This window comes from Haliotis rubra, unplaced genomic scaffold (assembly GCF_003918875.1).
Source record: "Haliotis rubra isolate DU_JTF1 unplaced genomic scaffold, ASM391887v1 Scf613, whole genome shotgun sequence".
Lineage (NCBI taxonomy): Eukaryota > Metazoa > Mollusca > Gastropoda > Lepetellida > Haliotidae > Haliotis > Haliotis rubra.
Window position 1 is genome coordinate 512,877 of NW_025767317.1, and position 20,402 is coordinate 533,278.

The 20,402-nt window shown below is 36.6% G+C and overlaps 1 protein-coding gene across 5 annotated transcripts in view; it reads left to right on the forward strand.

The window, feature by feature from the left end:
• LOC124255940 (doublecortin domain-containing protein 2C-like) overlaps window positions 1–20,402 on the forward strand; it is a 138,388-nt gene that overhangs the window by 76,596 nt on the left and 41,390 nt on the right. For 4 of the 5 annotated variants that reach the window (XM_046689891.1, XM_046689888.1, XM_046689893.1 and 1 more), the window contains exons 2-3: window positions 11,712–11,766; window positions 18,860–18,936. In XM_046689891.1, coding sequence (XP_046545847.1) covers window positions 11,712–11,766; window positions 18,860–18,936 — 132 coding nt within the window. Of the gene's footprint in view, window positions 1–5,293; window positions 5,711–11,711; window positions 11,767–18,859; window positions 18,937–20,402 lie in introns of those variants that run through there. The other variant, XM_046689890.1, reaches the window with a different exon arrangement.

The following is a 20,402-nucleotide window of genomic DNA, read 5'->3' on the forward strand; positions in this document are numbered from 1 at the left end:
TAATGTTTTCACTGAAAAACACGGATTACACACACACCGACTCTTTAAATAGAAAATAAATAACCACCCCGTTATGTTCGTAGGGTTCAGTGTAAACATTTTACGAATGATACCTAGATTACATTCCATTTATTGTGATAAAATAGTCGTGGTTGCTGTCTACACAACCCTCGGCAACATTCCAGTCATAGAACCTTAAGACTGAAATATTATATCGTCCAAATATGTGGCTTTTTATCTAGCATAACTTATTGCTCAGTGTGTGCAGACATATCACAGGCTTAAACAAGTTTCATTTATGAAATATCCTCCTTTTTGATAAATATGAGATGGAATTAAAACAGTATCGATCTGAGCCTATCGTAAGACCACAGACTTAAGCTCGTCGTAGCACAGAGCTCGGTCAGAGGAACGTGGCCAATACATCATCCATAAGATGTGTCCGTTAACTTGGTATAAACTCCATAATGCTTGATTTACTGAAACCTTCAGCCGAACCTCCAGCCTGATATCCCACCTTAATACTTAATAATGCCGATCGATATTGAAGATATACTCCATCACATCATCTGACACCACGACGGTTAAATATGTTATTAGAGTTGATATGATATCCTACTTCTCAAAATAATGTTACTCTACGTAGAAAATAGACATGTGCTTTTTCATCACGGAACTCACCTATTTTATCATTTTGTCTGATTCATAAGGGACTTGATACACTCTGAGTCCGCAGGGAAGCGGGGGTTGTTTAAAGCTTTAAGACCAACAGGAAGTCGGTCGGGCCAAGAAGCACAACGTAGATCAATGTATTAACTTGAAAGGTATTTGTGCTCTGTTTACTCACAATAGTAACCTACGTGTCAGCTTAGTGTCCTTAACGTGGAATTACAGTCAGTTGTTGTGCAAGTAGTACAAACGAGGGTCCCTGTCTACCGGACTATGCCATGTTGCAGGCCGCAATACGAGACAATGCCGTGTGAACTACGCGACGCCATACACATATAGCTGACAGATTTTGGAAGTTAGACTGTCAAGTAACAATGCTTATCTGCTTCAAACTACTGGTCCCAAAAGTGGTTAGGACATGAAGTATGTTCCTTTGTAGATATATTGGCGTTTATCCAGGTGGTTATTCCGTGTCATGCACAATATGCAATATCATATGAATAATCAACTAGTTTAGAATGTAAATGTCATTGCGAGAATCATAATGAGTAATGTAGATAAGAACTGCGTACACTTTCACCAGGGTACCGTTGTACAAAGCGATCTTAGCACTAAGGTAAACGTAACTCCCATGCCAATAGTCTTAGCGCCAATAGTCGTTGCACAAAGCGATCTTAACGCTGAGGTGATCGTAAGTCCCATACTTTAACATAGGATTACGATACCAATTAATGCTCACCATATAAATTGAGATTCAAGGGCTTAGGATGATGGAGTTTATGGGGGATATTGGTTATATTATACTGCTGATGAAGATGATGATGATGATGATGATGATGATGAATTGTTTTTGTTGTGTTTTTGTTCAGAGAAGCACATGGTAACATGTGAAAATAATGCAATGTTTTAAACATGACATTAAACAGTAAATATGACTAAAGTATAAATTGTAGTGACAGTCTAGTTCTAAAGATGGCTGAAAATTTGTTCATAAAGTTGATGCTCGAATAACCGGAAAGTTGGTATACGCTGAGTGGAATCACATTAAATTTGAAAAGAATTAGAATCAGGTTTATTGGATCGACATATTGCCTGAAACACATCGTCACGGTGACAGTATCCACGCTTTGATAGCTTCATATCAGAAACATTTGTTTGTGGACAAACAGACTACAGAACTGAAACCAATTGGCAAAGACACAAAGGAGTATTATGTCAAAATCAATTAAATACGCAACAAAAACTAGTAGCGCGATTTGCCTTTATGCTGAGACTGAAATCGTTACAGATGATCCGGACAGATTTAGATGGATAATCCACCAAACTGTTGTTTGTAATACCGATATGTTGTCTAAATTAACAAGGCAATACCTTATCAGAACTGACAGCGAGCTCTTGTAAACTGAGCTGTGCGAACAGTACACGAGCTTGGTTAATTATTCATTAACGTGAAACACAAAACCTGGATGAGTCTATATACCGATAGGTATGTGTGTGTACCTGCCTCGAATTACAGCTCCTGATGTTTTATTCCTTGCTTCATTCGACTTAAACGTGCATTAAATACACCGCATAGTATGTGTGACTGTTATAACTCCAAACAGAGTTATACATGATGACCCCGGCTGGGTTATAACAACATACAGGATATAATTAAGGAGTAGTTTGTCCATTTGTCATCCTATGTTCATAAATTGTGTTATTACCCATATGGTGAAATATAACCAGTGTCATATATATCATATGTGCACATGAGCACATATCACGTTTGCCTAGCAACCACTTTTAATGTATTTCGCCTGTGACGTCATAAAAACTGAATATGACGTCACCGTGTTTATGCACTATGTACATGAATAGAATGAATAATGATAAAGAAATTATTACACTCGAGCAAGTGTGTCATACGACTTACGCGTAACTCGTGGAAAATTATGTACTGCCCTCGCTCTCGTTCGGGCAATACAAAATTTCACACTCGTATTGTGTCGTATGACACACTTGCTCGTGTAATAATCTCTATGTATTTGCAAGATTTCCGACATAACAATAAGCACTATGTGTAAAACATATTGTGAAAGTAAAAATATTACTCGGTATACTTCATGGTGCCTTGGGCATTAGGATTTTTCATTCATAAACCATGAACCTTATTTTAATGCCTGTGATAATTAAATCTGTGTTGGTACACCGAAGCTATGTAATGGATGTAAGCGCCATTTTTTATTTTTAACCGAGAAAAGCAGAATTAAGTGTCGAATTCAGTTCAACTTTGAATGTTTCGACTTAAACATCTATTTTTATCATTGCAACAATGAAAGTTCGATGTTGTACTAACAACGACTCACTGTGTTAATCTCATTTGAATACTAACTACAAAAGCATGTGCACTGTTAAATACTAAAGGAAAAATGTGCTTGTTGTAATTAAGATCTACAGTGAATCATTCATAGGATTGAGAAACAGGATATAATATTAAGGCGAACATTTATTGATGTCAACTTCTTTATTTGAGGAACATGACGTTTCGGGGTATATTCTTACCCCTTCATCAGGAGGACATGATATATTGGAGATGGCCCTTAAAGCGAGTGTAAACTACTTGAGTCGGCGTGACTACGGCCGACCCTTTGACTTGCCAACAACCCTCCGTGTTTATGTAATATATACTATTCCAAAGACGTTTAGGAACAGTGGATTGTTTTTAGGTCGCCATGGTGAATCTGTCGTGGCTTAACAGATTTACATAGTCATACAGAAATAACCGGCCGTTCTTCGACTTCTTTGGTAACGATACATATGAGTAGAGATTCCATACTTCAGATGGTATCTAAACACACCTTCTTGCGAAATTTTAAGATAACGTCTTGTTGTTTCACATATGACGTTATTATTGAATATATCATTTCTAACGTTTTATAATTACTAGTATATGGTGTGTATACGTACGCTATGGAACATCTACGGACACTATGGAAGTCTACATGTTGCTTAAATAATTTTAAACTACATGTTTTACAAGAGGTAAATTAAATACATTTATATGACCAAGTTCAACCTGATAACAAATATATCGTCAGAAAAGAAAAACATTTAAGATGAAATTTTCATACTGTTATTTATTTATTTCATTGTTCATTCGTTCCTTCATTCATTCACATGCTTGCCTGCTTCCCAAATATTCTTAAGATGAACTTTTCACTTGTTCTTTCATTGATTTATAGGTTTACCTGATTCCTATACTACCCATGGTGTAGATATATGGAAGCATATTGACTAGTTGTGTGATTAACACGGCCAGAGGTCTTCTAACCTATAACTTATGGGATATGAACAATGCAATTGTCATTTGAAATTATTTCTTCCTATTTCAAAGAACATAATATGATGATTGTCATGCTTTAATATAACACTGTTCATCTTTTATTTTTGTATTTATTATTCGTTCCTTCATTAATTTATATGCTTGCCTGCTTCACAAATATACCTAAGATAATTGTTTTTTCATTCATTCATTCATTTATATGTTTGTCTGTTTCCTTTTCTACCCATGGTATAGATATATGAAAGCTATATTGACTAGGTCTTCCAACCTATAAGTTATGGCATATGAACAATGCATTTGCCATTTCCTCCTATGTTAAAGAACATAATATGATGATTGTCCTGCTGTATTGTTATAACACTGTTAGACCACTATCCCCATTCATTCTGTGCTAAATAGCACTATACTCGTGTATCGGAAAAATAACAAGCCTCTTAAATATGATATAGCTATCATAATAACTCATAATTTAAAAGACATATTGATGACACGATTGTGATCGTGCGTATGGTGCTGGATATCCTGGAGTCGTGATAAATGTGGGGGTGAGGATGTTCCCGTATAATGTCTTTCATGCTATCAATGTACATAACGGTCGTAAATAATCAAAACGATGCTGGTATATGTAGGGTACATATGTTATAAACACACCCGTCGACAGTGCATGCTGCAAGTACTTAGGAGGGTACTTTCGGTGTAATAAAAGTATAAAAATGACCAGTATATTATATATCGGATACCTATCGCACAGATTCATTGCAACAGTTGTTGTGAGACTGATTTCCTTTTTTACGACCTCGCTCTTGAAAGTGCTGTTGTTATGCCACTCAAACAAAAAATATTTTTCTTTCCTAACATGCAAAATTGCCCAAGTGGTTTTCGTTGATGTCCTATGAAATCTACTTCATGTAAATATGTTATCCTAGAAATAACAGTCCGGTATTTCATGTAACTTCACAAAATATATCTTCCGCATTCCATAACAAGGGAATGATTACATGTGTTTGGTAGATCAAACACCGCAATATTGAAGATTGTGGAAACACCTAGAAGGTAGATTTTCACTGGACATTATTCGCCTAAAGTTTGATACTTATAGTTCTGTATTCCACTGAGGCGTAATCCGCCCTGTCACATATCTCCTGTGCAAGTTTCTTTGTATTTAAAAATGTCTATTCATTTGTCATCGACTTCTGATAAAATATCTTTCCCGTCTAAGCTCGCTGTTTCGCACGCGACGCGGTTTCCATAGCGACGTGGGTCAGAGGTCACACAACGTAAACAAATCCCATCCCACAAAGCATTGCATTTAGCGGAAGTAAGGTCGTTTGCGGAGAATCGCTAGGTGTCAAGAAGATGTCAATGTTGTGTTTATTTGTGTGAAATTTTACTGAAATTGTGATCGAGTATGCCTGCTCCCGATGCGGACAGGACGCTGCCACCAATTCAAGTACGAGATCTTGAACATGCAAAACAGTTTAAAGTTTACAGGAATGGTGATTCACATTTTCCTGGACATAACTTTCGGTGGAACAAGCGGCATATTCGGACCTTTGATGCCTTTCTTGGGGCTATCACAGATAGTGTGAAATTAAAAGATGGTGCTGTTAGACGACTGTACACCCCCAGTCATGGACATAGGATCACAGATTTCGATCACCTTGAGGAAGGAGGAGTTTACGTAGCGGCGAAACAGGAACGTTTCAGAAAGTTAAAGTAAGGCTGTCACAAAATGATTTTCCAACAAATATCTATTTATAAATACGAATGTGGTGTTCTTCGTGTTGTTTGCTTGCTACATTAGCGATTTTTAAAAAATCCCCAAAAACACAACAGCAACAAATTACACGCATTTCATTGTAGATCAGAATCTCTACATGTATGATTTAGCTGTGATTCAGCATTGTATTATTGTAAGATCAATAACATGATCATCGATTGTTTTAATTTTAATTTAAGTTTTGTTTGACCAAATGTTAAATCCGTAAATTCAGTAGTTTTAGTTTTGAAGTTCTAACTTTCTTGGTCATGCATTAGTGCATGTTTGAACAATATGCTTTGGCTTATAGGGTAGAGCTATGAGTATAAAACGCATAAAATTCCTAACTTGATATTTTTCATTGAATAAATAATTGATGTTGTTCATTGATACGCAGATGTAACAGATGTTATATGTTGAACTTTCTTAATTAAACAGATGGATGTCAGTTTCATTTGTTAATTTGAGTAACCACCTTGTCCAGTTTTTAGATGCTTCAATCCAGAGAAATTGGCGTGTCTCAGGGTTTCACATGTCTAGTGAATTGATTGGCAGATTTTCCGGTATGGCCCTCTATCTTGCTAAGAAATTCTCAAGAAGACGGTTGTGTGAGATGTGATTAATTCTGTAATTGGCACAGCTTTATCAACACAACTATTAGGCTAATTACAGGCATTGTAGCTGTCCTTTGTGGCTATTGCTAGTTAATTAGAAACTGCAGTACATTGCACCTGTGAACAACTATTGCTTAGATTTTTCTCACATGTAAGTGTATGTTAGACATGTGCCAGGGAAATGAATCATTTGTATTGGAAGTAAATGGATGAATTCAAGCAGTAAGAAGGGAAAATATTTATCTTGTGTCGATAATTAGTTGTATCAGGGATTTTTGTGAGAAATAAAGACCATTAGGATATATTCATGATCTTCTCAGCTCACTGATTTAGCTATTTTATCATTAAAGAAATTGATGAGTCTTCAGACTAGTACATTTTGGATGACAGTAAGGGCCCTAGACGATGTTTTGTCAATGCATTAATTGTCATCCGATTATTTTGTTTTGTTGCCTGAGTTCTGTTTTGTATAGCCATGTGAAACAAAACTGATGAACAAGGTCATGCAGACATCTGTATAATCCTGAGGCTTGTGTCCAGAATGCATCAAGTTTCACAAATTAATTGCTACTTGTAGTAGTCAGTTTCTCTCCTTCGTGGTGTGTTCTGATTAAACATTACTTTAGCAAAGCAAAGGTTAAACTGACTAATCAGTAATAAACTAATAAATGTCTTAACAGTGTTGACAAATGTACTTAAGTGTTTAGCACCTGAAACTAGATATGAACACTCAAGAATGTTTCAATCAGATATGGACCTCCAGTAGTCATAGAAGTAATTTATGACCAGGGCTGGTGAAGTACTTTCCTCATCAAGTGTGTACACAGGCCAATATGTAAAGCAAATAACAAATTGGGAGTAACAAAACCATTTTCTGACTTGCAGAGTGTAAATTGTGGGGTTTTATTACCGTACCTGGGTCCCAAACAGTTCCTGAAGGAATGTTTGTAACCTTTAAAACGAATGTCATTTATCTACTTCCTGAAGAGCAAGTTTGATTTTTTGACAAAATGGGTGTTTTAGGATAGATGGAATGGCTGAAAGATGTACAATATTCATACATTTTGTACTTACAAAGCTATTGATAGAGGTAGAATATCATGAATAATAATGTTTGAAATTCAGTAAGCTTATTTCATATCATAATCTATGAAATCAAACAATTAAGTTTTACTTCAGTATGTTCAAGGTTTCAGGTATTTTTGTTTTCTAAGAATTGACTTATTGTCAACCAAAACATCTGTAAGTAATTTTTCTCTGTCCCTATGACTTTCGTCATCACCAGCATAATCCCTACATGCTGCTTTTGTTTGTAGGAAGATTCTTGTTTTATATGGGATCTTATACATAAGGCTGAACAAGCAAGGAGTTTTCACTGTTTGTCTGATCAAACTGTGTAGAAGTAGCATAAAACATAACTCACTCACTCATGCCTTGGAATATTTCAGTTAGTTTCTGAGATTTATGGTAGCATACTGGCTCTCTCAATTTTTATGGCATTCAATCTATAACTTTATCCAATATAGTCTAAAAGCAAGGTTCAGTCAAATCTATTTCAGTGTATGAATCAATAAATCAATGTTTTATTATTGTCTCACTTGTGTACATGTTACAGTTCATAAAATATGTACAAAGTTATAAAAATACACAACCAATCGCCCAGTGGTTTACAACTACAAGAGACATATAAATACTAAAATATAAGAATATGACATAAACATATCTAAAAAGACAAACAGGAGATAAGACATTAAAATATACACATAATTAAAGGGGTACCAATAAGAATAACAGTTTAGGTATATAAAATACTGGTATAAGTCAAAGACTCAATTGAAACATGTATAAGCAGACATGTGGACCCAAAACTATTTGACACAGACTGTATTGTCTCCAGATATAGAGTATTTAAATTACAGTTGTAACATGTACAAAACTGTCTGTTCTAGTGAATTCTACAGCAGAGATTATTGGGTGTACTATTTTCAGTTGGATTATTTGGAAGATTTTAGGGCAACTGTTGAAATTAAATACCCCAGAGTTGTTTTGTATTGTATGGGTTTCATTACCAAGCATGGATTACGATCAGTGCTCTGCGCTTGACTGACCCTTTTGGGGAGGAAGAAAAACCTACATTATATTTGGCTACCTGCAATGTCTCTATATTAGGAGGGTTAGGAGTCTTTGCCTGTTTTGCTTTGTCTGTGGTAGGAGATTAAGTCAAGGTTGTGTGGCATTTGGCATGTGGCCATTCTCCATACTGAGCTGTCTGAGGGAGCAGGCTTATAACTGTTACAGAGCAAGTTGAGTCTGTTTCACATATTGACTGGCTCAGCTAATCCCAAACACATGTAGGATTAGCATTTCAACAGAAATTGATTGCTCACAATTAACGGATATAGCTTTCAATGTATATGAACCTTAGCTAATTACTGAACTGTGTGTTTTTGGTTTTGATTGAACATTGCTATTTTTTTATAAGCCATATTAGATCAAATATTGTTTTCTTCACTTTTAATTTTAATTATTAATCTTTTACAGCAGTCAAATTTTAATAATGACACTGAAATTTGAAAAGAAAATGAAGGTAATGATGCCTAGTGTAGATACAACAGAAGAAACTCTGATGGGTCCATCTTTTATAACACTCTAGGCACAGTGCCTGTTTTAAAACCTCCTGTCCAGTAAACATGTATTTTGGATCGTTTTAAGTATTTACAGTTGATTCTGTTCCCTGAGTTCATTAGTGTGATAATCATCCTAAGGTGACAGCCAATCTGAATGAAAGTCAAGCTTGTCAACATATAGTAGCTTTATCAATCAAATGATCAGCCACTTTACAGGAAATGGTAGTAGCCAGGAACTACATACCGACACATTTATGAAATAAAAAAGCAAGGATGAAAAGGGATGATAGGAATGAAGAGTGACAAATGAGGTATATAATGTTTAAGGACGACACCTGCAACACGAAGCATGCAGTTAGGGGTGATGTGGTAGCCTAGTGGTTAAAGTGTTTGCTCGTCACACCAAAGACTCAGGTTTGATTCCCCATATGGGCACAATGTGTGAAGCCCATTTCTGGTGTCCCCACTGTGATATTGCTGGAATATTGCTAAAACTAAAAGTGGTGTAAAACCCAACTCACTCTCTATTACATATAAGTGTGCTTTTTACAAACATGCTTATCATCTGCATATTGTTGCGTGATGAATGATATCACTAATAATCTTTCTTACGTGTATTCACTGGGCATTGTTCACAATTAAGAGGGTGGAAGATTTGTTCATGTAAAGTTTGAGTCGAGATGTCCCTTTAATCTTTTCCACTAGGGGCGTGACAAGGGCTCCTTCACTTTAATGGTCAGTTTCAACATTGCCCAGGTTTTCTCATTTGTTGATATGATGAATGCTGACAATTGTTTTTGACATGAGAGCAGTGAGACTTGAGCCCATTCTTCCTGAAGTTTCTTGATCAGCTGACCTTCCTGACAATATCATTCAAGGACAGGCCGACTCACAGGTCAACATGACTCCATCCAGGATGATAACTGCTACAGACACATGCTTGGTGTAAACAATGACAGGCTTTATTTGTCATGCTTATCAAGGAGTGTTTTGTAAAATGGAATGGAATGTGTAACTTTTCAGGATGTGCTGAAAGGTTATTTTTCTCACATCTTACTCATATCTCTAACACCCCACCCCATCTACCCCTTTAACACACATCACACATGCAGGGGGTAGGGAGAGAGATAGAGAGGTTTAGGCACTGCTGTTCACCTATCTGTTTGATATTGCATACACCCCATTGACATGACTGACAGTTAATGTAAAAATTGAATACACAATGCCATTTAGAAAGTGGTCAAATGTAACATATGTTATATTTGGGATTACACACTTTCTCAGTACAGAATCTAGTACTTTTGTTGGGTTGTGTCCCATTCAGGATTCGAACCCACGCTCTCAGAGTCAGCCACCTAATCGTCAGCACACAAAGTCAGCCACCTTAGTGGAAGCGGTTTCCAGCTTAATGGAAGTATATGTTACGCATGTATAAATTTCCTCTTGGATACCCAAATATACAGGCATAACGTTTCATCTTGCTTGATCTGACATCACCTACACTTCAACCACCTGCTGTTGGATAGAACTGTTAACTGTACAACATTAGGGTCAGGACAGACGCTTTCTGCTATGTCATGATGTCATGCTGTCATACGGAGTCCAACACAAACATACAATCTGGCTCTGGTTGAGCCACTCTACTGAATCAACAAGCCTTCTGTGGATGTCTCCTTGTGAAGAATGACAATAGGATGTGATATAAATGGTGCATGAAATTGGCTGGTGCCAGAAAGTGTTTGCCAGCTTGACTCTCAGCAGTTTCAGTCATTGCACTGATTGTAGTCATACACGTCTATTACTACCTGTGTGGATGATTCACAACTTTCATATCTGGCTCGTACTGAGGTGACCAACCTGTAGCTTTATTGTCAAAATATTACACTGACAGCTATAATAGTTAGGAGCCTAAGCATGAGATAAATGAAATAATTTTTGAAACCAGTTACAATTTTGTTTTCTTGCCGATAGATTTTCTTAGGTCATAAGCCAAGATTTGTCATAAGCCAAGATTTCACAAGCTAGATACTCTAATTAAGTGTCCAGTGGGGCTGCAAAGAATTTGCTGTGAGGCGAACTTGATATGTTTTATGAATATATAGTAACAAATATGATTATTTATTCATGAATAAAAAGCTAGGCATTAAACTACAAACTTGTCATGTTATTGCTTAAGCTGAAACATTTCAATGATATTTTCTATAAAATGAAAGAAGCAATACATCACGAACTATGTCGCTTATAGCCTACTGACAGTGCTGTTAGGGGCCCACTTCAAAATAACACAGGTGATGCTACTTCATGGCATGGATATATTCCATTTTGCCTATCTGACTTTAATAAACATAATCATAAATATTTCATTCAAGTGACCACGATTAATTAATTGAATCCATCAAGGGATACAGTTCAATTAACCGAATAAGTGAGTGAATCGTAACAGGATTAGTGTCCAGGGTTGATTGTTTAGTTTCCTGAAACTACCCTCTCCATGTAAGTCACAGCAAATATACAAGCGAGGAGGTATGTGTGTGTTGACTATAACCTTTTGTTTCTGTCACAAAACAGAGCAAGTTTATCAGTACCACAAAATATTGGTCTTAACTTGACAGAGAAATACATGTTCGTGATATGTTTGAGCATGGAATACACGGATCATATGTGTATTATGTTTCATGCACATGACCAGTTTGTGATGTGATGTTCTCTCATTGCAGATACACAGATATAGAAACTACACCTCGGAGAAGGGCACCTTTCAATGGCTTAGATGTAAGTACATGCTATAGTTATACCTACAGCTGTTTGACATCAGTACCCATTTCTTGTGCCATGATCCTTGTGTCATTTTGGAGGTCAGGTAAAAACATGGTCCTTATTTACTTATCATTTTTGGTTTTGTCAACCCCAGGGCACTCAGATTAGAAGGTCCTTTCCACCTCGACACAGCGATGTTTGACTGTATGTGCAAGCATCCCTAAGGTGTTCCACAATCCTGTGATTGTAGGTTTGAATCCCATATTCACCCAAATTGGTTTGTATGGGCCATACCTATGTTTGAGGCTCTCAGATGTCTGTAGACCTCTGTAGACCTCTGAGTTAGTGATGAAAGTAAGGGGCCATTATCATAGTCCTGTTTTGATAACTAAACTCAGTTCAGGTTCTTTGATAAAGTCTGTGTTTTTGTAAAACAATATCCACCTTTGTCACCTTTACATCCTGCAGATGTGGTATCTTATATCTTTTATTGAGGCTATTCAAGAATGATGATAATATTTTTATGGATATACAACTTCTTTATTCTGTGAAGGTCGACGTTTTGACATAGACTCTGATGTCGTTCTCAATCACTTGCTTGACAATGACATTAGAATCTATGTTGAAAGGCTTATCACCTCAACTTCTAAAATGCCCATCAAAGAAGAGAATATCCAAATCCATACTTTTACACACTGAGAGCAGTCTTATTATCGAGGTATGCCATATCATATAGAGAAAATGAACCTTTCATAATTACATACATGTTATAAGGAGGAAAGTTTTCATTAATGTTTCCAGATATTGCTGTCAAGAAGCACCTGTTAGGAATCATTTTGAATAATCTTAATGTTATGGTTATGGTTAATAAGAGTATATACTGTAATACGCTTGATGTAGTGGAGGTGTGTGTAGGGAAGACAGGCTTTATGAAGTGCATATGTTGATAGTATGTTTATTACATTGATGAATGAATTGATGGCATTCCTACCTCATGAACATTGTGAAAGGGTTGTTGGTTTTGAATAATATCTATATATTTGATCCCCCATGGTTTAATATGGTTCAATATACCCGAATAGGTCATTCAGAAACTCTTTCAATTGCCAGTGTGGAAGTTGAGAGGTGCAGTGACAGTAGTGAAAGTCTGCCTTTATTCCGTTGTGCTACTAGCAGTGACACACTGACTCCAAGACCCAAACACATCGGAGGACAAGCTGACCATTTTTGTGTCACTGTAATAGCAGGCTATGCCCCAAACTATTTATGTTGAGTTAAGTGTTATGATATGGACTGTTATTAGGTCGGGCTTGATTCATACATTTAGAATTTCCACTGGTGCAGCCTGAAACTGCAAAATGCAACCTCATGTTTGTACCAACCGGCATCCAGTGCCTGTTACTATTCTGCTGTTTAAGGAATGCAGGCCACAGCTCGAAAACAGAATGTTGAGAAACTGACATGGATCAGTCATTACACAGACAGTGATTGAATGACTGTTATTGCTCTTGTCATGAAATATACCCGTGAAGATCCGGTCTTCAGTAACCCATGCTTGTCATAAGAGGCGACCAACGGGATCGAGTAGTCAGGCTCGCTGACTTGGTTGACACATGTCATCGTATCCCAATTGCGTAGATCGATGCTCATGCAGTTGATCACTGGATTGTCTGATCCAGACTCTATTATTTACAGACAACCGCCATATAACTGGAATATTGCTGAGTGAGGCGTAAAACTAAACTCACTCACCCGTAAGATAAAATGATTTTATTTGACCCAGAATAATTTGTTATTATGATGTTCAAAATCATGATCAATACCTAAACTCAAGAATTTTACATAGTTTTAAATTGAGTAGAAGGTTCAACCGTTTTTTACGTTAATACCTAAGGTTGCACTAGGTGCAAGTAGATTCATTTCCTTTAATCGAACCCTGTTGGTTGATCTTACTAGACCTGAAGACATGTTCAACTTAAATAAACATGACCTCAAACGAGCCGTAACACATTATTGGCCAAAGGTGCTGACTTTTTTTCTGCCTTGTATGAATGTGTATTGCCTCACAAATACCAAGATGGCCGTTCCTTGCTCACTCCCCTCACAGCGTTCCTCCTTTCCTGTAATGCTTCGATTTGCTTCACTATCAATATAAACGTCTTTGTTCCGATTGCTCAGTCACAGAATCATGGATTGAAAATCAATCAGGGTTATTGAATAGTCATGTAGCCATACTTCCCCGTGCTGGCAGCAGTTTGTCACACTTTGCGGGTAATTTCACTTTTTTTAGAAGCTGCCACAGCAGGCGGGCTCATTAATCGTAGCATTTTTATTGACGTATTTGGCAGGATGAGTTCGTAATGATACTTCGTGATTTTTCTTTTTGTCTGTCTCATATTGTTATCAGAAAAAGGTACCATTAATATTCCTGGGAATGTTTAGAGTTAACAGTTAGTTAGTCAGCGGCTAGTTATGGACTGTGGATTTGGAAACCAACCTTATCATGCTTATGGAAAGGAACATCATTCCTCACTCATGGTTCATTAATCCTGTTATTTGTTAATCAGGGCTGCATTACAAGATGACTGGTGTACTCTGGGGATTAATACAATCTCATTAAAATCAGATCACCACGGCTACACAAATCATTGATGTAGCAAAAGCAAACACTTCTCAACGCGTCACTGCAGATCACAAATTATTCTTTTTTTAGTTCACCGTTCTTGAACAGTTGCCTGCATCCAGCAGTAAAATGTTCAATAAATGATAAATGTCAGAATCATGTAATATTTCATATTAACTGCTGTCAACAATTCCAAGACTCATTGACATATAAGAATTAAATATTGTAGGAGTACTGTAAATAGGAGGACATTCAGATTACATATTTGACCATTCTTTTAAGAAATACATGTCCCATACCCTTCCACTGAGCATGCTTAGGTGATAAATGACTTTGTTTGCAGATTAGTAATGAGCGAGTATTTCTGAGTTTTGGATGCATGGATGTTTCATTTGAAACTTGCATCAGCCAGTGTTTTTTTAAAATGTTGACATCTCACTGCAAGTAAAGAGGTAATGGTTACTGCTTGTTCAGGCCAGGAAGTCACCTTTAAACAGGCATCCAACTCTAGTATGACAATTTGATTATATGACTTTTGCAGAATCTCTTTCTGTGTTGTAGTTTGGGGTCTGCACTCTAGATCCTTCAGACAGTATGGATTGCTAAATGTATCCTAAGGACTTTGAGTTCATGATGTTTGACTGTTAGTTATAATTGTTTGATGGATTTCTTTACCTCTTTGTCCAATATGGCTGGCTAAAGAGACAGATGATTGGAGTGCTAGTGATTATCAATGTGAAAATTGTGTCGCTGACAATTTTAGAAAAAACTGTTGTGATTACATAAAGTTTTAATTTACACACACAATAAACATAGTTACATCTTTACTCATGGGCTGCATCTAAGTTATATTCAGGACATTGCTTTGTTAGTAATCAAAGGATAAATACTGGTTTGTCTCCACCACCAGTGATGAGAAATATGTTGATTTCCTTTATAGCGTTTTTTGCATTTTTATTAACGTACTATTCCTTCCTTTATAGCGTTTTTTTGCATTTTTATGAACTTACTATTCCTATATGTAACAATATTCTATTGATATTTAGTGAACAATTATCAATCTCTGTCATCTATGGTTATAGCCAGCCTATCATCCAAGCCCCAGTGCAACCAATGATTATGTCTCCGGTAAGCAGTACGCAAAGAGGTACATTAATTCTCTGTGTGTCCTTGAGAGTATCATGACAGTAGATTTATACCTGTGCTTCATGCAGAAAATCTATACAGTCTCCTTTAATCAAGGCTAATGTTTCAACATGGCTTCTTTTACCTAGCAACCAAGACCCCCACAAGCTTCTGTTCTTTAATTAATCTGTTTCAAAACTGTGAGCAGTTGTCATGTTGGTTTCCTAAGCCATTACCAAGTCGTGAAATTGTTTACATTTCACTATTTTTTGTGTGTGAAGGCTTTGTATGTTTTTGATGGTTTTCTTGATTTTATTTCTGGAACTGCTCCACATGCAGCACTATCATTTGTTTTTCAAATATTGGATGACAGTTCTCTTGAATCAATGTATAGTTTTTGTACTGTCAGTTTTGCATATATACATAATATACAGTATCAGAAAGCAACATGAAACTCAGACAAATGAAGAAGTTCATGTAATAATGTTAGTGATTTATAATTTGATGTTGCAGGAGCTTTATTCAGCCATGTAGCTACCAAAACGTTTGTACATGTATAATTTGGGGCTCCTTGATAAAGTAAACAACATCTGCAGACCGTAATACTGATTAGTGAGAAAATGGGCTTGGAAGCATGCTGTCATAATAGCTAATTAATGCTAATATTTAAACCTAGACGGGATTTTCTACTGTAACAGATTCTGTTGGGCATGAAAGGAAACATTGCCAGGAAAATATGAGTTGTTTGCTCAAAAATACTCAGTACACAATGCAATTTAGAAAGTGGTCAAATGTAGCATAGTTTATATTTGGGATTACACTTTCAGTAAAGTACAGATTCTAGTACTTGTGTTGGGTTAAGTCCCATCCGGGATTTGAACCCACACCCTCAGAGTCAGGCAACTAATCGTCAGCACACAATGTCAGACGCGTCTGTAGCCTGATGGGACTCAGCCCAACACAAGTACTAGAATCTACTTTACGAAGAAAGTGTAATCCCAAATTTAACATATGTTTAAAAAATACTGGTTGCCAATATTTTGAATAATAATGATTATGTGTAATGTTGATGCATTGTCTTCTTCTTATTGTTATTCTGCTATAATTATTCTTGCCTATTAAACAAATACTCATTTACACTTGCAAACTGGAAAATACCTAGTCTTGATATTGAAAACGTTCCCTGCTGCATGTCTATAAATATAGCTAAATGACAGGAACACTGGTAATTTCCGGCAGCGGTCTCTTTCTATTTTGAATGTAAACAGTTTTAAGTAGCCAATAGTTTGCAGTGCCATCACCAAACAACGGGTTTCCATGACAGCAGAACCACCTGGGTTTAGAATGTTCAATATAAAGAAAGAGAATGTTCATGGCGGCTTGTCAGACACTATGTACAGTTCGTCTTGATTTGCATTTATTTATTTCAGATGATGTATTTCGTTATTATCAAGCAGTGATTAACAGAGTATTCAGTGATTAGTACTTAGAGGATTCAGTGGTCAGTAGAAGATTCAGTGGTCAGTAGAGGATTCAGTGGTCAGTAGAGGGTTCAGTAGAAGGGCATTCAGTGATTCGTACTTAGAGGATTCAGTGGTCAGTAGAGGGTTCAGTAGGGCATTCAGTGATGAGACTAGGAGAGGCTTCAGTAATTAGAGTAGAAGCTTCAATGGTTAGTAAAAGATTCAGTGATGAATAGAGGATTCAGTGATTAGTAGAGGATTCAGTGGTCAGTAGAGGGTTCAGTAGAAGAGGATTCAGTGATTAGTAGAGGATTCAGTGGCCAGTAGAGGATTCAGTGGCCAGTAGAGGGTTCAGTTGTTAGTAGAAGATCGGTGATCAGAAGAAGTTTCATTGATTAGTCAAGGAGTGGTTGGCTTCAATGTCCATTTTAAGACCCCAGGAGGCTGCGTCAAACACAGCAGTATATACAGTAAAACCTGCCAACACTGGCACCTGTCTAATCCGGCACACTGTCAAAACTGGCATAAAATTTTGGTCCCGCCTTTATACAATGATATTATGATCATTACAACATCGTCTAATCTGGCACCTGTCTATTCTGTATTCCGGCACGACTTCCCCGTCCCAACAAGCAATTTTAACTGTAATTAACACTGTCTAAACCGGCATGGGTATGAACAGTCCACAAGGACCCATAATCCAATACACTAATTAATCCTCTTGGCACGCTAGATAATCAGGAAGTAGTGATTGCGCGGTGAATCAAACACTCATAGAATTACTGCGGTTATGCTTTATAAACACTGGGGGATTGCATTATCTATTTTCAAGTGAGTGACATGTGTCAGAGAGTAAATAAATAGGCATTGGTTTTATTGACTCGTCAGTCACTTAGTGTGTCATGATGATGAGTGTAAATGGCAGCCATGATGGAAAATGATCACCACTGTCTAATCCTGCACCCTGTCTAAACCGGCATTTTATTTCAGTCCCGTCACCAGGGGTGCCGGTTTACACAGGTTTCACTGTATGTGCTACATGGGGGCACGTGTTGGCTAGTGGTCTAAAATGTGCTGTCGTCAGCTTCATCAGTCGGACATGCCACAATCTACCAAATGTAAATCTGAATCCCAGATAATGCTAATTATCATCCTTGATATGTCTGAACCCCATCAACGTCTATGGGATACTTCACAGGGATAGAAATACTTTATTTTCTAAGTGTGCCTTAGGGCACCAGACAAATATTTTAGGTGTGCCTTTCAGAAATTGAGTATGCCCACATGTTTTTAGAATAAATGACAATGATGATGATCATTTGAAATTTATTGTTAAATAAAGAAATGGGTTTATGAGCATTCAAATATGTATGGTATTATTTAATTTGGAAAAAATAATTGTTTTGGGGATTAAATGACCAAATGTGAGTTATGTCTCTGAAAAATCAGGCGTGTCAAAAGGGCACCGAGAACATTTTTTAGCTGTGCCATTTCAATAATTACCGTGCCATGGCACACTAATATATGGGGTATTTCGAACCCTGCTTCAGTTTCCTCTCACACAAATCCACTTGAGGATTCAAACTCACTGCTTCAGAGGTAGGCACCTAATTGCCAGCATACAAAGTGTGGAATCTAACCTACCCAGCAACTGAAGTCTGACAACTCGCAGTCTTACAACAATGATCACATACTTTGTACCCCTCGGACAAGTTTAAATTGGCATGGCTCCTATGGCAAGAAGCTGTGATTACACAATGTCATTTAGAAAGTGGTCAAATGCATCTGGTATATTTAGGATACATTTTCTCGTAAAGTACAGAATCTAGTAGTATTTTAACGTGTAATAGTCTCTACTTGTCCTGTTATTGATTTAAACCTTTGTTTATGATTACAGATTCCAAAGAAAAACAGCAAGTTTCGTGATGTTTCAGGGAAGATCCACAAAATCCCCACGCAAGCTGTCAATATCAAGTAAGTCGAGATGCTGAAGACAATTGTGTAATATTACTAAAAATTGCTACTTATAAACATATATATATATCTTGAATCCCTGCAGTATATTTGATATGCTATACAAACATCTTGATTGGTCCTTGTGTTTAGTTCTGTATTTATAATCAGCTTAGTGTGTGAATGGCAACAAACAGTCCAGGTTACCGCCTACCTGTTACCATATCTGAAACAAATACAATATGTACAAGGCCATTCAGTACCAACATTATTACAAAGCATTAGATTATGTCAATAACTTCAAGGGTTGATAAGTTCTTACCTGACTATACATGCATGTAAGTAGACATTGTGAATCGAGTCGTGATGCAACAAGTGTGTCCAGTTCAGTAGATTTGATATACATTATGATATGAACATGTTTACAAAGTAATTGCTACCCTGTGCATGGCACGGGGTTGCAAATATCCACAGTGTTAGCTGAGGCTGCCAGGTCAAGTGTATCGAACATCTGCATAAACAAAACACAACATTAATGTTGCTATATCGACAAATCAATGAAGTAATATAGCAACACAAAAACAATCCAGGCTAGTACCACGTTCAACCATACATTCACATGTACGCTATTCTTTCTGTCACATTCAGTCATTCCAACACACAAGTCACTTGTAGTGTATTTATCAAGTGATGAAGAAAGGTGTTATGTATATACCTCCATATACACAAACAATATTGATTAACTCACCTTGTAGTGTATTTATCAAGTGATGAAGAAAGGTGTTATGTATATACCTCTATATACACAAACAATATTGATTAACTCACCTTGTAGTGTATTTATCAAGTGATGAAGAAAGGTGTTATGTATATACCTATATACACAAACAATATTGATTAACTCACCTTGTAGTGTATTTATCAAGTGATGAAGAAAGGTGTTATGTATATACCTCCATATACACAAACAATATTGATTAACTCACCTTGTAGTGTACTTATCAAGTGATGAAGAAAGGTGTTATGTATATACCTCTATATACACAAACAATATTGATTAACTCACCTTGTAGTGTATTTATCAAGTGATGAAGAAAGGTGTTATGTATATACCTCTATATACACAAACAATATTGATTAACTCACCTTGTAGTGTATTTATCAAGTGATGAAGAAAGGTGTATGTATATACCTCCATATACACAAACAATATTGATTAACTTACCTTGTAGTGTATTTATCAAGTGATGAAGAAAGGTGTATGTATATACCTCCATATGCACTAACAATATTGATTAACTCACCTTGTAGTGTATTTATCAAGTGATGAAGAAAGGTGTTATGTATATACCTCTATATACACAAACAATATTGATTAACTCACCTTGAAGTGTATATATCAAGTGATGAAGAAAGGTTTTATGTATATACCTCCATATACACAAACAATATTGATTATTTTCCCTTATCCTGACTCATGCTCTTTT